Genomic DNA, 22,999 nt, shown 5'->3' with positions numbered 1-22,999 from the left:
ACAGTCCCGCCATCCCGGTAATTAACCTTGTGAACACTCACTAGCAAGAATGTCCTTCCTCAAATTTGGAGACGAAAACTGCACATAATACTCCAGGTGTAGTCAAACTAGGGCCATGTACAACTGCAGAAGGACCTCTTTGCTCCTATATTCAACTCCTCTTGTTATGAAGGCCAACATGCCATTAGCTTTTTTCACTGCCTGCTCTACCTGTATGCTTACTTTCAGTGACTGATGAACAAGGCCACTCAGATCTCATTGTACTTCCCCTTTTCCTAACTTGACACCAATCAAGTAATAATCTGCCTTCCTGTTCTTGCCACCAGAGTGGATAACCTCACATTTGTCCACATTAAACTGCATCTGCCATGCATCTACCCACTCACCCAACCTGTCCAAGTCACCCTGCATCCTCATAGTAACCTCCACACAGTTTACACTGCCACCCAGCTTTGTGTCAACTGCAAATTTGCTAATGTTACTTTTAATCCCTTCATCTAAATCATCAATGTATATTGTAAATAGCTGTGGTCCCAGCACCGAGCCTTGCGGTACCCCACTAGTCACTGCCTGCCATTCTGAAAAGGACCCGTTAATCCCTACTCTCTGTTTCCTGTCTGCCAACAAATTTTCTATCGCAGGAAATGCTACACTTGTTGCTTTACCTCCCTCCTTGACTCCATTCAAGGACCCAAGCAGTCTTTCCAGGTGCGGCAGAGGTTCACCTGCACTTCCCATTCCGAATCCGACCTTTCTGTCCTGGGCCTCCTCCATGGCCAGAGTGAGGACCACTGTAAATTGGAGGAGGAGCACCTCATGTTTCGCTTGGGCAGTTTACACCCCAGCGATATGAACATTTACTTCTCAAATTTCAGGTAGTCCCTGCTTTCTCCTCCCCTTTTCAGCTCTACCTCTGCCCACTGTCTCCGCCTCTTCCTTTCTTCTGCCCGCCCCCCCACCCTCACATCAGTCTGAAGAAGGGTCTCGACCCGAAACGTTGCCTATTTCCTTCGCTCCATAGATGCTGCCTCACCCGCTGAGTTACTCCAGCATTTTGTGTCTATCTCTGATTTTACCAGCATCTGCAGTTCTTTCTTACACACTACATCCACTGGCTCTCCCTTGTTCATTTTCCTAGTTTCCTCCTCAAAAAATTACCAAGGATTAGTCAAGCATGATTACCCCTTCATAAAACCATGCTGACTCGGACCGTTCCTGTTACTGCTATCCAAATGTGCCGCTATTTTATCTTTTATAATTGACTCCAGCATCTTCCCCACCACCGATGTCAGGCTAACTGGTCTATGATTCCCTGTTTTCTCTCTCCCTCCTTTCTTAAAAAGTGGGATAACATTAGCTACCCTCCAATCCACAGGAACTCATCCTGAATCTATAGAACATTGGAAACCAACATTTCTAGAACCACTTCCTTAAGTATCCTGGGATGCAGACCATCAGGCCCTGGGGATTTATCAGCCTTCAGTCCCATCAGTCCCAACACCATTTCCTGCCTAACGTGAATTTCCTTCAGTTCCTCCGTCACCCTAGGTCCTCTGGCCACTAGTACATCTGGGAGATTGTTTGTGTTCCTTAATGAAGACAGATCCAAAGTACGTGTTCAACTCGTCTGCCATTTCCTTGTTCCCCATAATAAATTCACCTGTTTATGTCTTCGAGGGTCCAACTTTGGTCTCAACTATTTTTTTCCTCCTCACATACCTAGAGAAGCTTTTACTATCCTCCTCTATATTCTTGGTTAGCTTACCTTCGTACCTCACCTTTTCTCCCCGTATTGCCTTTTTAGTTATCTTCTGTTGCTCTTTAAATGTTTCCCAATCCTCTGGCTTCCCACTCATCTTTGCTATGTTATACTTCTTCTCTTTTATTTTTATACTGTCCCTGACTTCCCTTGTCAGCCAGGATCGCCTCTTACCACCCTTAGAATCTTACTCCTCTTTGGAATGAACTGATCCTGCACCTTCTGTATTATTCCCAGAAATGCCTGCCATTGTTGTTCCACTGTCATCCCTGCTAGGGTCTTTCCAGTCAACATTGGCCAGCTGCTCCCTCATGACTTCATAGTCCCCCTTCCTCAACTGTAATACTGACATTTCCGATTTTCCCTTTTCCCTCTCAAATTGTAGATTAAAACTTATCATATTATGGTCACTATCTCCTAATGGCACCTTTACCTCAAGTTCCCTTATCAAATCCGGTTCATTGCACAAGACTAAATCCAGAATTGCCTGCTCCAGTACAAGCTGCTCTAAGAATCCATTTCAGAGGCACTCCACAAACTACCTTCCTTGGGGTCCAGTACCAACCTGATTTTCCCAGTCTACCTGCATGTTGAAATCTCCCATAACCATCCTAGCATTACATTTGCGACATGCCAATTTTAATACAGGTGCACAACCTTTTATCCGAAAGCCTTGGGACCAGACACTTTTCGTAATTCGGAATTTTTCAGCTTTCGGATTGGAAGATTTTTAGGGTAGATTTTAACGGCTGGCTCAGTGGTAGAGTGCTCGGCTCGTATCCGCAAGGTCGCGAGTTTGCGCCTCGATCCCAGCAGTTACTCGTTCGCGAGTTTGAATCTTCAATGTAGTTTTTTTTTGCAGAATAGGAGAGAATAGGGAGGGTTAGGCTGGGATCATTCTCTGCGAGATGATCTTAGTGCGGGAGACAAGTGTAGGAGAGGTGTACTGACTGTGTGCGCAGAACTTTGGAAGTGATTGCCCACCATTCTCAAAAGCCGCTGTGTCTCCCTGTCCCTCCAACTCCAGAGGAATCCGCTCCCCGATGGGCCGCTACGGCGACAAGTGGCAGTTCGCCCACAGCCCGAGCTGCGCCCCCTCATCCGCAACCCGGGTTCCTCTGGAGTTGGAGCGGGGCTGGGCTAGAGTTGCTGCTGGCTGTGAGTCTCTGGGATCTCCGTGCTTGCAGTCGGTGTCCCGTTGGTCCTGACGTCTCCGGCCACCCCCCTGGACTGGAGCTGAGTGGGAACTGTACCGCCCTTGCCCCCTCCCTCTGCAACTGCAAACAACCCCACAGTTCCCAGTCTCAGCTCCTGTACAGGGGGGTGGCCGGAGACGTCACAGCCCGAGCTGCGCCCCCTCATCCGCAACCCCAAGAACAAGACGTACCTTGCGCACCATCAGCTTCTGTCCCTACGGGGAGCGTGTTCCTATGGAGTTGGAACGGGGCTGGGCTGCTGCTGGCTGTGGGTCTCTGGGATCTCCGTGCTTGCAGTGGGCCTGGGGGTCGGTGTCCCGTTGGTCCTGACGTATCCGGTGACTGGCACTGTACTGCTGACATCGCCGACGTGAAGACAGTGCAAAGCCCCCGCGCCGGTGCAATGGGCGGGGAACTGGAGAGGGGAGGTAAGGGGTCACACACATGCCGGGAAGCAGAGGGGTGTAGGTGAGGTGAAACTGAAAGGAGCGACAATCTGCTGCTGCCTGCCCGCTGAGTTAAAAAGTTCCCACGCAAGACTCACGATACACTGTGTATCGTGAGTCTACCGTGGGAACTTTTTAACTCAGCGGGCAGGCAGCAGCAGATTGTCAATTATTAACCCTCCCGCGCAATATACCCTCACCTTCTATTTTATGAATGGGGATTTTGTTCCCCTTTCTTCGAGGACCGACCGGATGTTCCGCTGTCACCTCTGCGGGCCGCCCTCGTTGAACGTCTTCAAGGACCTTTCTTCAAGGACTGAAAAAATGACCGCTATTCGGAGGTTTTCGTTATTTGGATGTTCGGATAAAAGGTTGTGCACCTGTACTTGATTCAACTTGCACCCTATATCCAGGCTGCTGTTTGAGGGCCTGTAGATAACTCCGCCTTAGGGCATTTTCACCCTTACAATTCCTCAGTTCTATCCATACTGACTACATCTCCTGATTCTATATCACCCCTCGCAATGGACTAAATTTAATTCCTTACCAACAGAACTACCCCACCCCCTCTGCCCATCTGTTTGTCTTTTCGATAGGACGTATACCCCTGAATATTCAGTTCCCAGCCCTGGTCCTCTTGCAGCCATGTCTCTGTAATTCCCACAACATCATACTTACCAATTTCTAACTGAGCCTCAAGCTCATTCACTTTATTCCTTATACTTCATGCATTCATATATAATACTTTTAATCCATTACTCACCTCACCTTTCACATCGATTCCTATTTCACTTGGCCATACTCTCCTATCCCTTTGTGAGCTTTCTTCCCAGTTAATTCTGGTGTCTTTCTTAACTTTTCCTGTACTCTCTTTCCCTTTAACTCCATCCTTGTATTTCCAATTTGTCTCTTCCCACCCACTATTTAGTTCAAACCCACCCGTGTAGATTGCAGAAACAAAAGGGAAATTGGACACTTGGTTCGGAAAAAGAGAGAGATCTACAATAATTATAGGCAGCATGGAGTAAATGAGGTGCTTGAGGAGTATAAAGAATGTAAAAAGAATCTTAAGAAAGACATTAGAAAAGCTAAAAGAAGATATGAGGTTGCTTTGGCAAGTAAGGTGAAAGTGAATCCAAAGGGTTTCTACAGCTTTATTAATAGCAAAAGGATAATGAGGGATAAAATTGGTCCATTAGAGAGTCAGAGTGGACAGCTATCTGCAGAGCCAAAAGAGATGGGGGAGATATTGCACAATTTCTTTTCGGTATTCACCAAGGAGAAGGATATTGAATTATGTGAGGTAAGGGAAACAAGTAGAGTAGCTATGGAAACTATGAGATTCAAAGAAGAGGAAGTACTGACACTTTTGAGAAATATAAAAGTGGATAAGTCTCCAGGTCCGGATAGGATATTCCCTAGGATAATGAAGAAAGTTAGTGTAGAAATAGCAGGGGCTATGACAGAAATATTTCAAATGTCATTAGAAACGGGAATAGTACCGGAGGATTGGCGTACTGCGCATGTTGTTCCATTGTTTAAAAAGGGTTCTAAAAACCTAGCAATTATAGATCTGTTTGTTTGACGTCAGTGGTGGGCAAATTAATGGAAAGGATACTTAGAGATAATATATATAAGCATCTGGATAGACAGGGCCTGATTAGGAACAGTCAACATAGAAACATAGACACATAGAAATTAGGTGCAGGAGTAGGCCATTCGGCCCTTCGAGCCTGCACCGCCATTCAATATGATCATGGCTGATCATCCAACTCAGTATCCCGGACCTGCCTTCTCTCCATACCCTCTGATCCCCTTAGCCACAAGGGCCACATCTAACTCCCTCTTAAATATAGCCAATGAACTGGCCTCGACTACCCTCTGTGGCAGGGAGTTCCAGAGATTCACCACTCTCTGTGTGAAAAAGGTTCTTCTCATCTCGGTTTTAAAGGATTTCCCCCTTATCCTTAAGCTGTGACCCCTTGTCCTGGACTTCCCCAACATCGGGAGCAATCTTCCTGCATCTAGCCTGTCCAACCCCTTAAGAATTTTGTAAGTTTCTATAAGATCCCCTCTCAATCTCCTAAATTCTAGAGAGTATAAACCAAGTCTATCCAGTCTTTCTTCATAAGACAGTCCTGACATCCCAGGAATCAGTCTGGTGAACCTTCTGGTCTGGTCAACATGGATTTGTGCCTGGAAGGTCATGTTTGACTAACCTTCTTGAATTTTTTGAAGAGGTTACTCGGGAAATTGATGAGGGTAAAGCAGTGGATGTTGTATATATGGACTTCAGTAAGGCCTTTGACAAGGTTCATCACGGAAGGTTGGTTAAGAAGGTTCAATGGTTGGGTATTAAAGGTGGAGTAGCAAGATGGATTCAACAGTGGCTGAATTGGAGATGCCAGAGAGCAATGGTGGATGGTTGTTTGTCAGGTTGGAGGCCAGTGACTAGTGGGGTGCCACAGGGATCTGTGTTGGGTCCACTGTTGTTTGTCATGTACATCAATGATCTGGATGATGGTGTGGTAAATTGGATTAGTAAGTATGCAGTTGATACTAAGATAGGTGGGGTTGTGGATAATGAAGTAGATTTTCAAAGTCTACAGAGAGATTTATGCCAGTTGGAAGAGTGGGCTGAAAGATGGCAGATGGAGTTTAATGCTGATAAGTGTGAGGTGCTACATCTTGGCAGGACAAATCAAAATAGGACGTACATGGTAAATGGTAGGGAATTGAAGAATGCAGGTGAACAGAGGGATCTGGGAATAACTGTGCACAGTTCCCTGAAAGTGGAATCTCATGTAGATAGGGTGGTAAAGAAAGCTTTTGGTGTGCTGGACTTTATAAATCAGAGCATTGAGTATAGAAGTTGGGATGTAATGTTTAAATTGTACAAGGCATTGGTGAGGCCAATTCTGGAGTATGGAGAGAGAGTACAGAGGCGCTTTACTAGAATGTTGCCTGGGTTTCAGCAACTAAGTTACAGAGAAAGGTTGAACAAGTTAGGGCTTTATTCTTTGGAGCGCAGAAGGTTAAGGGGGGACTTGATAGAGGTCTTTAAAATGATGAGAGGGATAGACAGAGTTGACGTGGATAAGCATTTCCCACTTAGAGTAGGGAAGATTCAAACAAGGGGACATGACTTGAGAATTAAGGGACAGAAGTTTAGGGGTAACATGAGGGGGAACTTCTTTACTCAGTGTGATGGCTGTGTGGAATGAGCTTCCAGTGAAGGTGGTGGAGGCAGGTTCGTTTTTATCATTTAAAAATAAATTGGATAGTTATATGGACGGGAAAGGAATGGAGGGTTATGGTCTGAGCGCAGGTATATGGGACTAAGGGAGAATACGTGTTCGGCACGGACTAGAAGGGTCGAGATGGCCTGTTTCCGTGCTGTAATTGTTATATGGTTATATGGTTATAAAAAGAGCATCTATACTAATAAAGCTACATTAATAAACACAACTGCTTAACTAAATTAAAGAAAACCTTAACTTTTCATGTATAAATATTTAATGCAAAGTTAAAGATGATAAAATGAAAACATGTAAATAGTTTTATTATCTTGAAAATAATTTCAAAAACTTATTTTAACACTTTTGATGTGCTGAATAGATAATCAAACCAAATCATGTTAGTTTAGTATTTTGTAGGGTTGCTCACCATACTCTTCTCCTCTCAGTATTTCAGGTGCTATGTAATTGGGTGTGCCGCAGAAAGTGCTGGTCGTGTCACCAGGCCCAAGTCCTTCCTATGGAGGAAATAGACATTACACATTACACATTATCACATAACTCATATCTCTTCATTTGTTGCATATCCATAAGCCTATTAAAAGATTTCTCATATGCCATTAACGTATCTACTTCAACCACTACCCCAGCAGCACGTTTCAGGCACTGTGTATTTTTATATACTTCCATCAGGTCTCCCCGTAACCTCAGGCGCTCCAGAGAAAACAATCCAAGTCTGTACAACCTCACCCCGTAACTAATACCCCCTTATCCAGGCATCATCTGGTAAACCTCCTCTGCACTCCTCTCCAAAGCATCCATATCCATCCTGTAATGGGGCAAACCAAAATTGCACATAATACTCCAAAGGCTGTCTAACCAAAGTCCTATAAAGCTGCATAATGACATGCTGACTCTTGCACTCAATGCCATGACCTATGAAAGGATGAATACCACTTTATCTACTTGATTTGCCACTTTCAGGGAGTTTTTGACTTGGACCCCAAGACCCTCAGTACGTCAAAGCTGTTAAGGCTCATGCCATTAATTGTATATTTTCCACTTACATTTGATCTTCCAAACTGCATTAGGGTTTGGAAGATATCTTGCTCGGTTTAAACTCCATCTGCCATTTCTCTGCTCAATTTTGTAGCTGATCTCTATCCGGCTGTACACTTTGACTGCTTTCTTCAAAGTCCGCACCCCTAGAAATCTTGGTGTCATCTCTAAGCTTAATAACCAACCTGTCTACAATTGTGTCTAAGTCATTTATATATATATACTAGACCAAGTGCAGACCCGTTGGGCCCATTTCCCCAACGCGCGTTTGCGGCATCACACTCACACTAACCACCTCCCAAACACACAGGTGTGGGGAGGGGGCGAGGGGGGGGGGGGGAGTGAGAAGAGGGGAGAGGGGGAGGAGGAAACGGGAGAGATTTGGGAGGGAGAGGAGAGCGGGGGAGGGGGAGAAAGAGGGGGATGGGGTGGGGGAGGAGAGTGGGAAGTGGGAGGAGAGCGGGGAGGGCAGGAAGGGGGGGAGAGGGGTAGGGGGGTGGGAGAGGGGTAGCGTGGAGTGGTGCAAGAGAGAGGGGAAGGGGGTCGGGGGAGATGGGGGTGAAGGTGGTATGGGAGGGGAGGAGGGAGAGGGGTGAGGAGTGAGGGAGATGGAGAGGGGCGAGAGAGGGGGGAAGGGGAGGAGGAGAGTGGGGTGGGGGAGGGGATGAGAGAGGGGTGGGAAGGGGAGAGAGGGGTGGGGGAAGGGGAGAGAGGGAGGAGGGGGAGGAGGGAGGGGAAGGAGGAGGGAGAGGGGGAAGGGGAAGATGGTGGACGGAGGGGGAGAGTGGTAGGGGGGCGGGGGAAGCGAGGGATGGGAGGTGGAGAGGGGTAGGGGGGCGGGGGAAGCGAGGGATGGGAGGGGGAGAGGGGTAGGGGGGGAGAGGGGGAATAGTGGTGAGGGAGGGGGGTAAGACGGTGGAAGAGGGGCAGATATGGGTAGGGGGAGAGAGAGGTGGGGGTTGGGGTGTTAGGGGAGGAGGGAGAGGGGTGAGGAGAGAGGGAGAGGGGAGAGAGGGGGGAAAGGGAGGAGAGGGGTGCAGGAGGGGGTGAGAGAGGTTGGGGAGGGGGGAAAGAGGTTGGGGGAGGGGGAGAGAGGGAGGGGAGGATGGAGGGGATGAGGAGGGAGAGGGGGAAGAGTGTGGAGGGAGGGGGAGAGCGGAGAGAGGGGGAAGAGTGTGGAGGGAGGGGGAGAGCGGAGAGAGGGGGATGAGTGGGGAGGGAGGGAAGGAAGAGAGAGAGGGGGGGGGGAGGGAGATGAGGAGGGGTGGGGGATGGGGGAGATAAGTGGAAGAATGGGGAGGGAGGGGGATAGGTGTAGGGGGGAGTGGTGGAAGTGGGAGAGAGGGAGGGGGAGGGGGGTATGGTGGAAGAGGGAGAGAGGGGTGGGGGGAGAGAGGGAGGGAGGGAGAGAGAGAGGGTGGGGGAGGGAGGGAGAGGGGGGGGGGAAGGGAAGAGAGAAGTGGGAGAGGGGGGAGGGAGGGGGGGGGGGATAGGGGGAGTGGTGGAAGAGGGGCAGAGGGGTAGGGGTGGGGGGGAGAGGGGAGGAAGGGGGAAGGGAGGGGGGGATGAGAGAGGGGTGGGGGAGGGAGAGGGAGAGGGGTGGGGTAAGGGAGAGAGAAGTGGAAGTGCCGACGCTGCCTTGCAGCTGCGGCTCGTCTGCAGTCCGTTTGTGCTTTCTGTTTTTTGTTTTCTCTTGTCCCGTTTTTAGTTTATTTCGGTTTATTTAGTTGTGTATGTGTGGGGTGGGGTGTAACATGTTTTATGACTCTTCCTTCGGGGGGTTGCGACCTTTCCTGCCGTATCCCCCATCTCCGTGTCCGTCTGCGCTGAGGCCTATCGTGGAGCTGGCGGCCTCCAACTGCGACCGACCTCGAGGCTGTGGAGGCAGAGCCAGGACTTACCAACACGAGGCTCGTCGACTTCGGGGCTGTGGTTGCGGGGCGACCCAACTTCCGACCCAACTTTGGAGCCTCGGAGGGCCAGTGAACGACATCATCGGGAGCTCGAGTTCTGTTTTCCGGAGCTCCCGCAACTACAGCTGCGTCCGCTGGACTGGAGGGCGGCAGCTTCGACAGCTTCGACCGCCCCGGGCCGCGGAGTTTGAACCGGCCCGTTTGCGGAGCGCGGATTCAGCCGCGGGACTGACTTACCATCACCCGGCGGGGTCACAACATTGGAGGCTTGGATTGCCTCAGCGCAGAGAGAGAGGGAGAGCAAGGAGGGAAGAGACAATGACTTTGGGACTTTAAACTGTGTTGAGTGTTTGTTATTTATTCTATGTTATGACTGCAGGCTAAACCATTTCGTTGCACTGAAAAGTGCAATGACAATAAATTGAATCAAATCAAATCAAAAAGAGTGGGGAGGGAGGGGTAGGGGGAGTGGTGGAAGAGGGACAGAGGGATAGGGGGGAGGGGGTGGAGGGAGAGAGGGAAGGGGGTGGGGCAGAGAGGGAAGGGGGGTGGGGTGGGGAGAGAGAGATGGGGGTAGGAGAGGGAACGGGGTGAGGAGAGGGAGATGGAGAGGGGGAGGAGAGAGGGGAGGGGAGAGATGTGTGGGGGTAGGGGAGAGAGGAGGAAGAGTGTGGAGAGAGGGGGAAGAGTGGGGAGGGGGAAGGGGGTGGGGAGAGAGGGAAGGGGTGGGGGAGAGGGAAGGGCGGTGGGACAAGAGAGGGATGGGGATGGGAGGAGGTGGGGGAGGAGAGGGGTGAGAAGAGGGAGATGGAGAGGGGGAGGAGAGAGGGGTGGGGGAGAGGGAGGAGAGAGGGGGAGAGAGGTGTGGGGGAGGGGTGGAGGGATAGGGGAGGGAGGGGAGGAGGGAGATGGGGTTGGGGAGGGAGGGGGAAGAGTGTGGAGGGAGAGGGGAGAGAGGGGAAATAGTGGGGAGGGAGAGTGGAAGGGGGAGGGGTAGGGGCAGTCCATCTGTTCCCCATTCCCCATGACCCCCAATCCTCTTTCACTATTCCCACACACGTGATGACGCGTTTCGACACAGGCTGCGTGGATGGGGTGGGGGGGCTGGGGCTGGTGCAGGTGCAAAGGCATATGTAAATGATCAATTCCGATTGGACATCTGTGAGCATTGGGCATTGTGACATCACATGATGGAACGTTCACCAACATTTTATGGGTGAGAGCTGTTTTTTTTTTAACATTTTGAAATTTTGGGGGAGGGGGGAGAAGGATTTTATTAAAAATGTGTACATAAACACGACAAAATTTAATCAGGAGTGGATATGTGGATGTAAAAGTGAAATCTCTACCGAAATGGAAAAAATCTCGGCGTTTCTGTGTGTGGTGTTGGTGTAGCAACGAATCAAAGGCTGGCACCCACAAACACAGCCAGGCAGAAACACACACACACACACACACACACACACACCCCCAGCCACAGTTTTAATATATAGATAGATATATCACAAACAACAGCGGTCCCAGCAGAGATCCCTGCAGAACTCTACTGTTCAGACCTCCAGCCCGAATATTGTCCTTTACCCACAACCCTGTCTTCTCTCAGTAGCCAATTCTGAATCCATACGAGCAAGTCACTATTAATCCCGTGCACATTAGTCTTCAGGATCAGCCTGCCATGGAAGACTTTATCAATTGCTTGACAGAAATTCATGTACGCATCATCCATCGCCATACCCTCACCTTGTCGCCTCTTGAAAAATATTTATCGTTAGTAAAACACGACCTGCCATGTACAAAGCTGTGCTGACTGACCCTAACTAACTCTTCCAAATGGGAGTAAATCCTATCCTGAAGAGTCCTCTCCAATATCTTCCGTACTACTGACTTGAGGCTCACCCTGGTCACTCGCTCTTCCCTCTTCTCCACTGTCCCATCAGGCAAGAGGTGCACAAGTGTGAAAGCACATACCTACAGATTCAGGGACTTTCTTCCCAGCTGTAATCAAAAAACTAAACCATCCTATCAACAACTAGAGTCCTGTGCTACTATCTACCTCATTGGAGACCCTCGGACTGGTGTTAATGGGACTTTACTGGGCTTTATCTTGAATTAAACACTATTTCCTTTATCATTAATCTGTACACTGTGTATGGATCAAATGGAATCATGTGTTGCCTTTCCACTGACTGGTTAGCACGCAACAAAAGCTTCTGAAGAAGGGTTTCGGCCCGAAACGTTGCCAATTTCCTTTGCTCCATAGATGCTGCTGCACCCGCTGAGTTTCTCCAGCATTTTTGTGTACCTAGGATTTAATGCTCTTCAAGGGCCTTAACGATTCCTCCTTCTTAATCTCAAAATGTTCTTGGATTTATTCCCCACACTGATCTCACTGTCCTCTGTACTTTTCCTTAGTGAAAACAGATGCAAACTACTTGTGTAGTACCTCGCCTTAATCCTCAGTCTCCAAGCACAAGCCATTGGCATCTTTTGGTAATATGTGTACATACAGTGCATTCAGAAAGTATTCGGACCCCTTCACTTTTTCCACATTTTGTTACGTTACTGCCTTATTCTAAAATGGATTAAATTCTTTTTTTTTAATCATCAATCTATACACAATACCCCATAATAAAAAAGCGAAAACAGGTGTTTAAAATTGTTTGCTAAGTAATTAAAAATAAATAACTGAAATATCACATTGACATAAGTATTCAGACCCTTCACTCAGTACTTTGTTGAGGCACCTTTGGCAGCGATTATAGCCTCAAGTCTTCTTGGGTATAACGCTACAAGCTTGGCACACCTGTATTTGGGTAATTTCTCCCATTCTTCTCTGCAGATCCTCTCAAGCTCTGTAGGTTGGATGGGGAGCGTCGATGCACAGCTATTTTAACCATATAACCATATAACAATTACAGCACGGAAACAGGCCATCTCGACCCTTTTAGTCCGTGCCGAACACGTATTCTCCCCTAGTCCCATATACCTGCGCTCAGACCATAACCCTCCATTCCTTTCCCGTCCATATAACTATCCAATTTATTTTTAAATGATAAAAACGAACCTGCCTCCACCACCTTCACTGGAAGCTCATTCCACACAGCCACCACTCTCTGAGTAAAGAAGTTCCCCCTCATGTTACCCCTAAACTTCTGTCCCTTAATTCTCAGGTCATGTCCCCTTGTTTGAAACTTCCCTACTCTCAGTGGGAAAAGCTTATCCACGTCAACTCTGTCTATCCCTCTCATCATTTTAAAGACCTCTATCAAGTCCCCCCTTAACCTTCTGCGCTCCAAAGAATAAAGCCCTAACTTGTTCAACCTTTCTCTGTAACTTAGTTGCTGAAACCCAGGCAACATTCTAGTAAATCTCCTCTGTACTCTCTCTATTTTGTTGACATCCTTCCTATAATTAGGCGACCAAAATTGTACACCATACTCCAGAATTGGCCTCACCAATGCCTTGTACAATTTTAACATTACATCCCAACTTCTGTACTCAATGCTCTGATTTATAAAGGCCAGCACACCAAAAGCTTTCTTTACCACCCTATCTACATAAGATTCCACTTTCAGGGAACTGTGCACAGTTATTCCCAGATCCCTCTGTTCACCTGCATTCTTCAATTCCCTACCATTTACCATGTACGTCCTATTTTGATTTGTCCTGCCAAGATGTAGCACCTCACACTTATCAGCATTAAACTCCATCTGCCATCTTTCAGCCCACTCTTCCAACTGGCATAAATCTCTCTGTAGACTTTGAAAATCTACTTCATTATCCACAACCCCAACTATCTTAGTATCATCTGCATACTTACTAATCCAATTTACCACAACATCATCCAGATCATTGATGTACATGACAAACAACAGTGGACCCAACACAGATCCCTGTGGCACCCCACTAGTCACTGGCCTCCAACCTGACAGACAACCATCCACCATTACTCTCTGGCATCTCCCATTCAGCCACTGTTGAATCCATCTTGCTACTCCACCATTAATACCCAACAATTGAACCTTCTTAACCAACCTTCCGTGAGGAACCTTGTCAAAGGCCTTACTGAAGTCCATATATACAACATCCACTGCTTTACCCTCATCAATTTCCCGAGTAACCTCTTCAAAAAATTCAAGAAGTTTAGTCAAACATGACCTTCCAGGCACAAATCCATGTTGACTGTTCCTAATCAGACCCTGTTTATCCAGATGCTTATATATATTATCTCTAAGTATCCTTTTCATTAATTTGCCCACCACTGACGTCAAACTAACAGGTCTATAATTGCTAGGTTTACTCTTAGACCCCTTTTTAAACAATGGAACAACATGCGCAGTACGCCAATCCTCCGGCACTATTCCCGTTTCTAATGACATTTGAAATATTTCTGTCATAGCATAGCTCATTTTCAGGTACCTCCAGAGATATTCAATCAGGTTCAAGTCCGGGCTCTGGCTGGACGACTCAAAGACATTCACAGACTTAACCATATAACAATTACAGCACAGAAACAGGCCATCTCGGCCCTACAAGTCCGCGCCGAACAATTTTTTTCCCTTAGTCCCACCTGCCTGCACTCATACCATAACCCTCCATTCCCTTCTCATCCATATGCCTATCCAATTTATTCTTAAATGATACCAACGAACCTGCCGCCACCACTTCCACTGGAAGCTCATTCCACACCGCTACCACTCTCTGAGTAAAGAAGTTCCCCCTCATGTTACCCCTAAACTTCTGTCCCTTAATTCTGAAGTCATGTCCTCTTGTTTGAACCTTCCCTATTCTCAAAGGGAAAAGCTTGATCACATCAACTCTGTCTATCCCTCTCATCATTTTAAAGACCTCTATCAAGTCCCCCCTTAACCTTTGTCACAAAGCCACTCCTGCGTTGTCTTGGCTGTGTGCTTAGGGTTGTTGGAACGTGAACGTCCGCTCTAATCAAGATGTAGAAACATCTCAAGGATAATCAATGGAAACAGGATGCACCGAAGCTCTGGAGCAGGTTTTCATCAAGGATCTCTCTGTACTTTGCTCCGTTCATCTTTCCCTCGACCCTGACTAGTCTCCCAGTTCCTGTCGCTGAGAAACATCCCCACAGCATGATGCTGCCACCACCATGCTTCACCGTAGGTACGGTATTGGCCAGGTGATGAGCGGTGCATTCTGGCCAAAGAGTTCAATCTTGGTTTCATCACCTTGTTTAGGTGCCTTTTGGCACACTCCAAGCGGGCTGTCATGTGCCTTTTACTGAGTAGTGGCTTCCGTCTGGCCACTTTACCATAAAGGCCTGATCGGTGGAGTGCTGGTTGTCCTTCTGGAAGTTTCTCCCATCTCCACAGAGGAACTCTGGAACTCTGTCAGAGTGATCATCAGGTTCTTGGTCACCTCCCTGACCAAGGTCCTTCTCCCTGATTGTTCAGTTTGGCCGGGCAGCCAGCTCTATGAAGAGTCCTGGTGATTTCAATGTTCTTCCATTTAAGAATGACGGAGGCCACTGTGCTCTTCGGGATCTGCAATGCTGCATAAATTGTTTTAAACCCTTCCCCAGCTCCGTGTCTTGACGCAATCCTGTCTCCAAGATCTACAGCCAATTATTTCGTCTTCATGACTTGGTTTTTGCTCTGACATGCACTGTCAACTGCGGGACCTTATATAGACAAGTGTGTGCCTTTCCAAATCATGTACAATGAATTTACTTTAGCACTTATGGACTCTAATCAAGTTGTAGAAACATCTCAAGGATAATCAATGGAAACAGGATGCACCGAAGCTCAAGTTTGTGTGTCATAGCAAAGAGTCTGAATACTTATGTGATATTTCAGTTATTTATTTTTAATCACTTTGCAAACATTTCTAAACACCCGTTTCACTTTTATATTATGAGGTATTGTATGTAGATTGATTATTAAAAAAATGAATTGAATCCAATTTAGAATTAGGCTGTAACATAATGAAATGTGGAAAAAGTGAAGTGGTCTGAATACTTTCTGAATGCACTGTATCTGTTCCTCTATCTCCCACTTGCTAATGGAGATCCTATAGTACAATTCCCATTACGGTGCTTGTACCTTTCTTATTTCTAAGCTCTACCCATATTGCCTCAATGGACAAACCCTGTCCTCTTGTGAGTGCCACCGTGACAGTCTCCCTGATCAGTAGCATAATCACCACACCCCACCCCCACCTCCACCTCCAATTCAAGTGCAACCCATCTCTCTGGTACAGATCATCTCTGCCCCAAAGAGATCCCAATAGTCCAAAAATCTAAATCCCTGCCCCCTGCTCCAACTCCTGAGCCACACATTTGTCTGTCCTATCTTCTTATTTCCAGACATTACTACCCTCGGGGACCTGCTTTTTAATCTTCTGCCTAACTCCCTACATTCACTTTGCAGGACCTCATCCTTTTCCTATCCTTGTCATTTCTGCCAACGTGCACAATGACTTCCGGATACTCGCCCTCCCACTGGAGAATCTTCTGCAACTGCTCGGAGACATCCTGGACCCGAGCATCAAGGAGGCAACACACCATACTGGGGTCCCGTTTACTGCCACAGAATATCTTATCTGTGCCCCTAACTAACTATCAGGGGTGGGAGATTGCAACCTTCACGTGCTCCATCCTATTTCGACTAATGCAATCAACCCAACGTGCACAAACAAATAGATCAAAGAGAAGTAGTTGACCTACAACAGTGATCTGTTTTTTCTTTTCCCTTACCCGCTATGCCTCAGAGTCAAGCCCAACACTACAGGGCAGATCACTGGTCTGCTGCTGCTCTTCCCTGACAGCCTCAGTATCCTAGGGAGCATACATACCTCTTGTGGATGGGAAAGGTCCAAGAGGATAGCTGGACTCTCTGCCTTTCGTGCTGGTCATCATCGATTTCCCGCGTCCTCCTTAGGCGTCACCACCTCACTGTAATTCCTATCCATGTCACTCTCACATCCCCGGATAAACCCATGGTCATCCTGCTGCAGCTCCAGTCCTTAATGCGGTCGTTAAGGAGCTGCAGCTGGATGCACTTACCACAGGGGTAGTCTTCATGGTCACTGGAAATGCCCCTGGCTTCCAACATCCTGCAGGAGGACCATTCCACTATCCCACCTGTCATATCTACAACACCCAAAACGTAGGATAAATTACCCAGAAAGAGCATACCTTAACCTGCCATTACCTCAGATCTTTCCCTCAACACAACACTGCACCTCAACACGGCCGCTCCACATAGGCCGCTCTGCTAAATCTTCTCTACCTTTTATTGGCTGCTATGTCACTTCCTTGGCTAATCAAATGCCTGCTTTTCAAATGTTCCTTGAAAAAAGCCTCTTTTCAAGTAAAACACAGCTTCACTCCAACGGGGAGCCGTTGCAGTGAGAGGAGGAGTTATCTGGGTGGTGAGTTAAAATTGAACGCGGGGCTTGCCTTCACAGAGGCCCGGGGAGCCGATGGAGTGAGAGGAGGAGTTACCTGGGCGGTGAGTTAAACTCGAGCGCGGGGCTTGCCTTCACAGAGGCCCGGGGAGCCGTTGGAGTGAGAGGAGGAGTTACCTGGGCGGTGAGTTAAAATCGAGCGCGGGGCTTGCCTTCACAGAGGCCCGGGGAGCCGTTGGAGTGAGAGGAGGAGTCACCTGGACGGTGAGTTAAAATCGAGCGCGGGGCTTGCCTTCACAGAGGCCCGGGGAGCCGTTGGAGTGAGAGGAGGAGTTACCCAATCTGCAGCCTCAAAAAGTGGCCATAAGGATTAGGTGGAAGCCTCTGATTGGTGGAAGCGGACCAGAGGAATCAGCTGATTGGGTGCAACCCCAGGTTTGCATTTCTGCTTTCAGGTTAAGGGTTCAGTGAGTTAAGGGTACAGTATTTATTAGTAAAGGTACAATTTAAAGGATAACGATTTTTATAGTGTGAGGGAGTGATTTAATTTGGGGGTAAGCCATGTCTGTGGAGATTTGCCCCGTTGGATTGCTCGGCCTGCAACATGTGGGAGATCAGGGATATGGTCGGCGTCCCTGGTGACTACGTTTGCAGGAAGTGTGTCCAGCTGCAGCTCCTGGCAGACCGCATTGAACGATTGGAGCTACGGTTGGATTCATACTGGAGCATCCACGATGCTGAGAAAGTCGTGAATAGCACATACAGTGAGTTGGTCACAGAGCAGGTAAAAGGTAAGAGGGTAGAATGGGAACAGGTGGCCAGTAGGCAGGTAGTGCAGGAGTCACCTGCGGTCATCTGCCTCCTAAACAGGTATACCATTTTGGATACTGTTGGGGGAGAAGGCTCATCAGGGGAAGGCAGCAGCAGCCAAGTTCATGACACTATGGGTGGCTCTGCGGCACAGGAGGGGAGAAAAAAGAGTGGAAGGGCAATAGTAATAGGGGATTCAATTGTAAGGGGAATAGATAGGCGTTTCTGCGGCCGCAAACGAGACTCCAGGATGGTATGTTGCCTCCCTGGTGCAAGGGTCAGGGATGTCACTGAACGGCTGCAGAACATTCTGGAGAGGGTGGGTGAACAGTCAGTTGTCGTGGTGCACATTGGCACCAATGATATAGGTAAAAAAGGGATGAGGTCCTATTAGGTGAATTTAGGGAGCTAGGAGATAAACATAAAAGTAGGACCGCAAAGGTAATACTATCTGGATTACTACCAGTGCCACGGGCTAGTCAGAGTAGAAATAGGAGGATATTGCAGATGAATACGCGCCTTGAAAAATGGTGCAAGGGGGAGGGATTCAAATTTCTAGGGCATTGGAACCAGTTCTGGGGGAGGTGGGACCAGTACAAACAGGACGGTCTGGATGGAACCAATATCCTTGGGGGAGTGTTTGCTAGTGCTGTCGGGGAGGATTTAAACTAATGTGGTGGAGGGGTGGGGGGGGGGGTGGGTGCAAGAGCAGAGAGACAGAGGGGTGTAAAATGAGGGTAGAAGCAATAGGTAGCAAGGTGAAAAGTAAAAGTGGCAGGCAGACAAATCCAGAGCAAAAATCAAAAAGGGCCACTTTTCAACATAATTGTATAGGGGTAAGAGTGTTGTAAAAACAAGCCTGAAGGCTTTGTATCTCAATGCAAGGAGCATTCGTAATAAGGTGGATGAGTTGAATGTGCAGATAGTTATTAATGAATATGATATAGTTGGGATCACGGAGACATGGCTCCAGGGTGACCAAGGCTGGGAGCTGAACATCCAGGGATATTCAATATTCAGTAGGGATAGACAGAAAGGAAAAGGAGGCGGGGTAGCGTTGCAAGTTAGAGAGGAGATTAACGCAATAGAAAGGAAGGACATTAGCTTGGAGGATGTGGAATCGATATGGGTAGAGCTGCGAAACATTAAGGGGCAGAAAACGCTAGTGGGAGTTGTGTACAGGCCACCTAACAGTAGTAGTGGAGTTGGGGATGGCATCGAACAGGGAATTAGAAATGCATGCAACAAAGGTAAAACAGTTATAATGGGTGACTTCAATCTACATATAGATTGGGTGAATCAAATTGGCAGGGGTGCTGAGGAAGAGGATTTCTTGGAATGTATGTGGGATAGTTTTCTAAACCAACATGTGGAGGAACCAACGAGAAAGCAGGCTATTCTAGACTGGGTATTGAGTAATGAGGAAGGGTTAGTTAGCAGTCTTGTTGTGCGTGGCCCCTTGGGCAAGAGTGACCATAATATGGTTGAGTTCTTCATTAGGATGGATAGTGACATTGTTAATTCAGAAACAAGCGTCCAGAATTGAAAGAAAGGTGACTTTGAGGGTATGTGACGTGAATTGGCCAAGATAGACTGGCAATTGTTTCTTAAAGGGTTGTCGGTGGATATGTAATGGAAGGCATTTAAAGACAGCATGGATGAACTACAACAATTGTTCATCCCAGTTTGGCAAAATAATAAATCAGTGAAGGTAGTGCATCCGGGGATAACAACGGAAATCAGGGATAGTATCAAAACAAAAGATGAAGCGTGCAAATTAGCCAGAAAAAGCAGCCTACGAGAGGACTGGGAGAAATTCAGAGTCCAGCAGAGGAGGACAAAAGGCTTAATTAGGAAAGGGAAAATAGATTATGAAAGAAAACTGGCAGGGATCATAAAAACTGACTGCAAAAGTTTTTATAGGTATGTGAAGAGGAAAAGATTAGTTAAAACAAATGTAGGTCCCTTGCAGTTGATCATGGGGAACAAGGACATGGCAGACCAATTGAATAACTACTTTGGTTCTGTCTTCACTAAGGAAGACATAAATAATCTGTCGGAAATAGCAAGGGACCGGGGGTTAAATGAGATGGACGAACTGAGTGAAATCCAGGTTAGCCAGGAAGTGGTGTTAGGTAAATTGAATGGATTAAAGGGCGATAAATCCCCAGGCCAGATAAATTGCATCCCAGAGTACTTAAGGAAGTAGCCGGAGAAAAAGTGGATGCATTAGTGATAATTTTTCAAAACTCTTTCGATTCTGGAGTAGTTCCTGAGGACTGGAGGGTAGCTAATGTAACCCCACTTTTTAAAAAGGGAGGGAGAGAGAAAACGGGGAATTACAGACCAATTAGTCTAACATCGGTGGTGGGGAAAATTCTGGAGTCAGTTATTAAAGATGGGATAGCCGCACATTTGGAAAGTGGTGAATTCATTGGACAAAGTCAGCATGGATTTATGAAAGGTAAATCATGTCTCACGAATCTTATAGACATTTTCGAGGATGTAACTAGTAGAGTGGAGAAGGGCGAACCAGTGGATGTGTTATATCTGGACTTTCAGAAGGCTTTCGACAAGGTCCCACATAAGAGATTAGTATGCAAACTTAAAGCACACGGTATTGGAGGTTCAGCAATGATGTGGATAGAGAACTGGCTGGCAGACAGGAAGCAAAGAGTTGGAGTAAACGGGTCCTTTTCAGAATGGCAGGCAGTGACTAGTGGGGTACCGCAAGGCTCAGTGCTCGGACCCCAGCTATTTACAATATAAATTAATGATCTGGATGAGGGAATTGAATGCAACACCTCCAAGTTTGCGGATGCCACAAAGCTGGGGGGCAGTGTCAGCTGTGAGGAGGATGCTAGGAGGCTGCAAGGTGACTTGGATAGGTTGGGTGAGTGGGCAAATGCGTGGCAGATGCAGTATAATGTGGATAAATGTGAGGCTATCCACTTTGGTGGCAAAAACAGGAAAGTAGACCATTATCTGAATGGTGGCCGATAAGGAAAAGGGGAGATGCAACGAGACCTGGGTGTCATGGTACACCAGTCATTGAAAGTAGGCATTCAGGTGCAGCAGGCAGTGAAGAAAGCAAATGGTATGTTAGCATTCCTAGCAAAAGGATTTGAGTATAGGAGCAGGGAGGTTCTACTGCAGTTGTACAGGGTCTTGGTGAGACCACACCTGGAGTATTGTGTACAGTTTTGGTCTCCTAATCTGAGGAAAGACATTCTTGCCATAGAGGGAGTTCAGAGAAGGTTCACCAGATTGATTCCTGGGATGGCAGGACTTTCATATGAAGAAAGACTGGATAGACTCGGCGTGTACACGCTAGGATTTAGAAGATTGAGGGGGGATCTTATAGAAACTTACAAAATTCTTAAGGGGTTGGACAGGCTAGATGCAGGAAGATTATTCCCGATGTTGGGGAAGTCCAGAACTAGGGGTCACAGTTTAAGGATAAGAGGGAAGTCTTTTAGGACCGAGATGAGAAAATCATTTTTTACACAGAGAGTGGTGAATCTGTGGAATTCTCTGCCACAGAAGGTAGTTGAGGCCAGTTAATTGGCTATATTTAAGAGGGAGTTAGATGTGGCCCTTGTGGCTAAAGGGATCAGGGGGTATGGAGAGAAGGCAGGGATGGGATACTGAGTTGGATGATCAGCCATGATCATACTGAATGGCGGTGCAGGCTCGAAGGGCCGAATGGTCTACTCCTGCACCTATTTTCTATGTTTCTATGTTTCCCTCCACTCTGCCGATTTCTCAAAAATAGAAAACTTCTGTGTGGTACATAGTAATTTATGTGTAACAAGGTGACCCAATGAAGTAATGAATTTGATTCAGGGTCAATAATTACTACTTTGTTCTGCATATTTCCAAAATTGTATAATGTCTATTTCATAATAATAATAATACATTTTATTTATGGGCGCCTTTCAAGTCTCAAGGACACCTTACAAAAATTTAGCAAGTAGAGGAAAAACATGTAAGTGGAATGAAATAAATAGTAGAGACATGACTAGTACACAAATTAAAGACAGAATTCAATTCAAAACACAATATGAGGCAATTCAAGCACAGATGAAAAGGGAGGGGGACGTGGGGCTAAGGATAGGCTGAGATGAAGAGATGGGTCTTGAGGCGGGACTGGAAGATGGTGAGGGACACGGAATTGCGGATCAGTTGGGGGAGGGAGTTCCAGAGCCTGGGAGCTGCCCTGGAGAAGGCTCTGTCCCCAAAACTGCGGAGGTTGGATTTGTGAAATCTGTAAATAAACAAATTGTATTATGCTATACTAATTATTGTTGGTAAAGATCATTATTTATGAACAGCAAAGCAAGCAATAATTTTTTTAATTCCTCCTACAACCCAATGTTTTTTTTCCAGTCAGGGCACAGAAGAGTGTTAAGGTAAACAACAAGGTCGCTAAAGTTTGATTCTAGAGTTCCCTTGACACAGCTGATGTGCATGGGCCAGAGAGAAGTACAAGCTCAACTGTAGATACTACCTTTCACTAATATGATAGTTTAGTGGTAATAGCTAATTGCAAATATTCCTTTAAAATTGAATTGGGCAGAGCTACTTGATTAAACAAATACTGCCATTGCCTGGCCACACACTCATCTCCCCGCTACCTTCAGGTAGAAGATACAGGAGCCTGAAGACTGCAATGTCCAGGTTCAGGAATAGCTGCTTCCGCACATCCATCAGGCTATTAAACTGAACGCAAACAAAACTCTGAACACTAATAGCCGATTAACTGTTTATTTGCACTTTATCTGTTTTATTTATTCATGTGTGTATATATTTATATAATGGTATATGGACACACTGATCTGTTCTGTATTCATGCCTACTATATTCTGTTGTGCTGAAGCAAAGCAAGAATTTCATTGTCCTATCTGGGACACATGACAATAAACTCTCTTGAATCTTGAATCATTGCAATATTGGTTACGTAATAAAGGTTTATCAGGTCCTTCATGTAAGGTACGAAAAAGGTTATATTTTCCTATTGTTATCTGCTTTTCAACAGTTAGATCTATGGGCGAACAACATACCTTGCACATTCCATAATCGGTTAATTTGATGTGGCCATCAGAATCCAGGAGAACATTGTCCAGTTTCAAGTCCCTGTATATGATTCCTTTGTCATGAAGGAAGTTAAGAGCAATACAAATTTCAGCGGCATAAAATC

General features: G+C 46.8%; 1 protein-coding gene across 1 annotated transcript in view; it reads right to left on the bottom strand.

The window, feature by feature from the left end:
* The window catches only part of LOC116990665 (protein kinase C zeta type-like), a 288,589-nt gene that overhangs the window by 80,224 nt on the left and 185,366 nt on the right, over window positions 1-22,999 (bottom strand). The window contains exons 11-12 of the mRNA XM_033048584.1: window positions 22,863-22,998; window positions 7,068-7,155 (exon numbers count right to left, since the gene is read on the bottom strand). Of these exons, the coding sequence (XP_032904475.1) occupies window positions 7,068-7,155; window positions 22,863-22,998 (224 nt within the window). The remainder of the gene's footprint in view (window positions 1-7,067; window positions 7,156-22,862; window position 22,999) is intronic.

The sequence above is a fragment of the Amblyraja radiata genome, chromosome 31 (assembly GCF_010909765.2).
Source record: "Amblyraja radiata isolate CabotCenter1 chromosome 31, sAmbRad1.1.pri, whole genome shotgun sequence".
In the NCBI taxonomy this organism is placed as follows: domain Eukaryota; kingdom Metazoa; phylum Chordata; class Chondrichthyes; order Rajiformes; family Rajidae; genus Amblyraja; species Amblyraja radiata.
The sequence above is the reverse complement of the archived record's forward strand: the minus strand, read 5'-3'. Positions and strand labels throughout refer to the sequence as shown.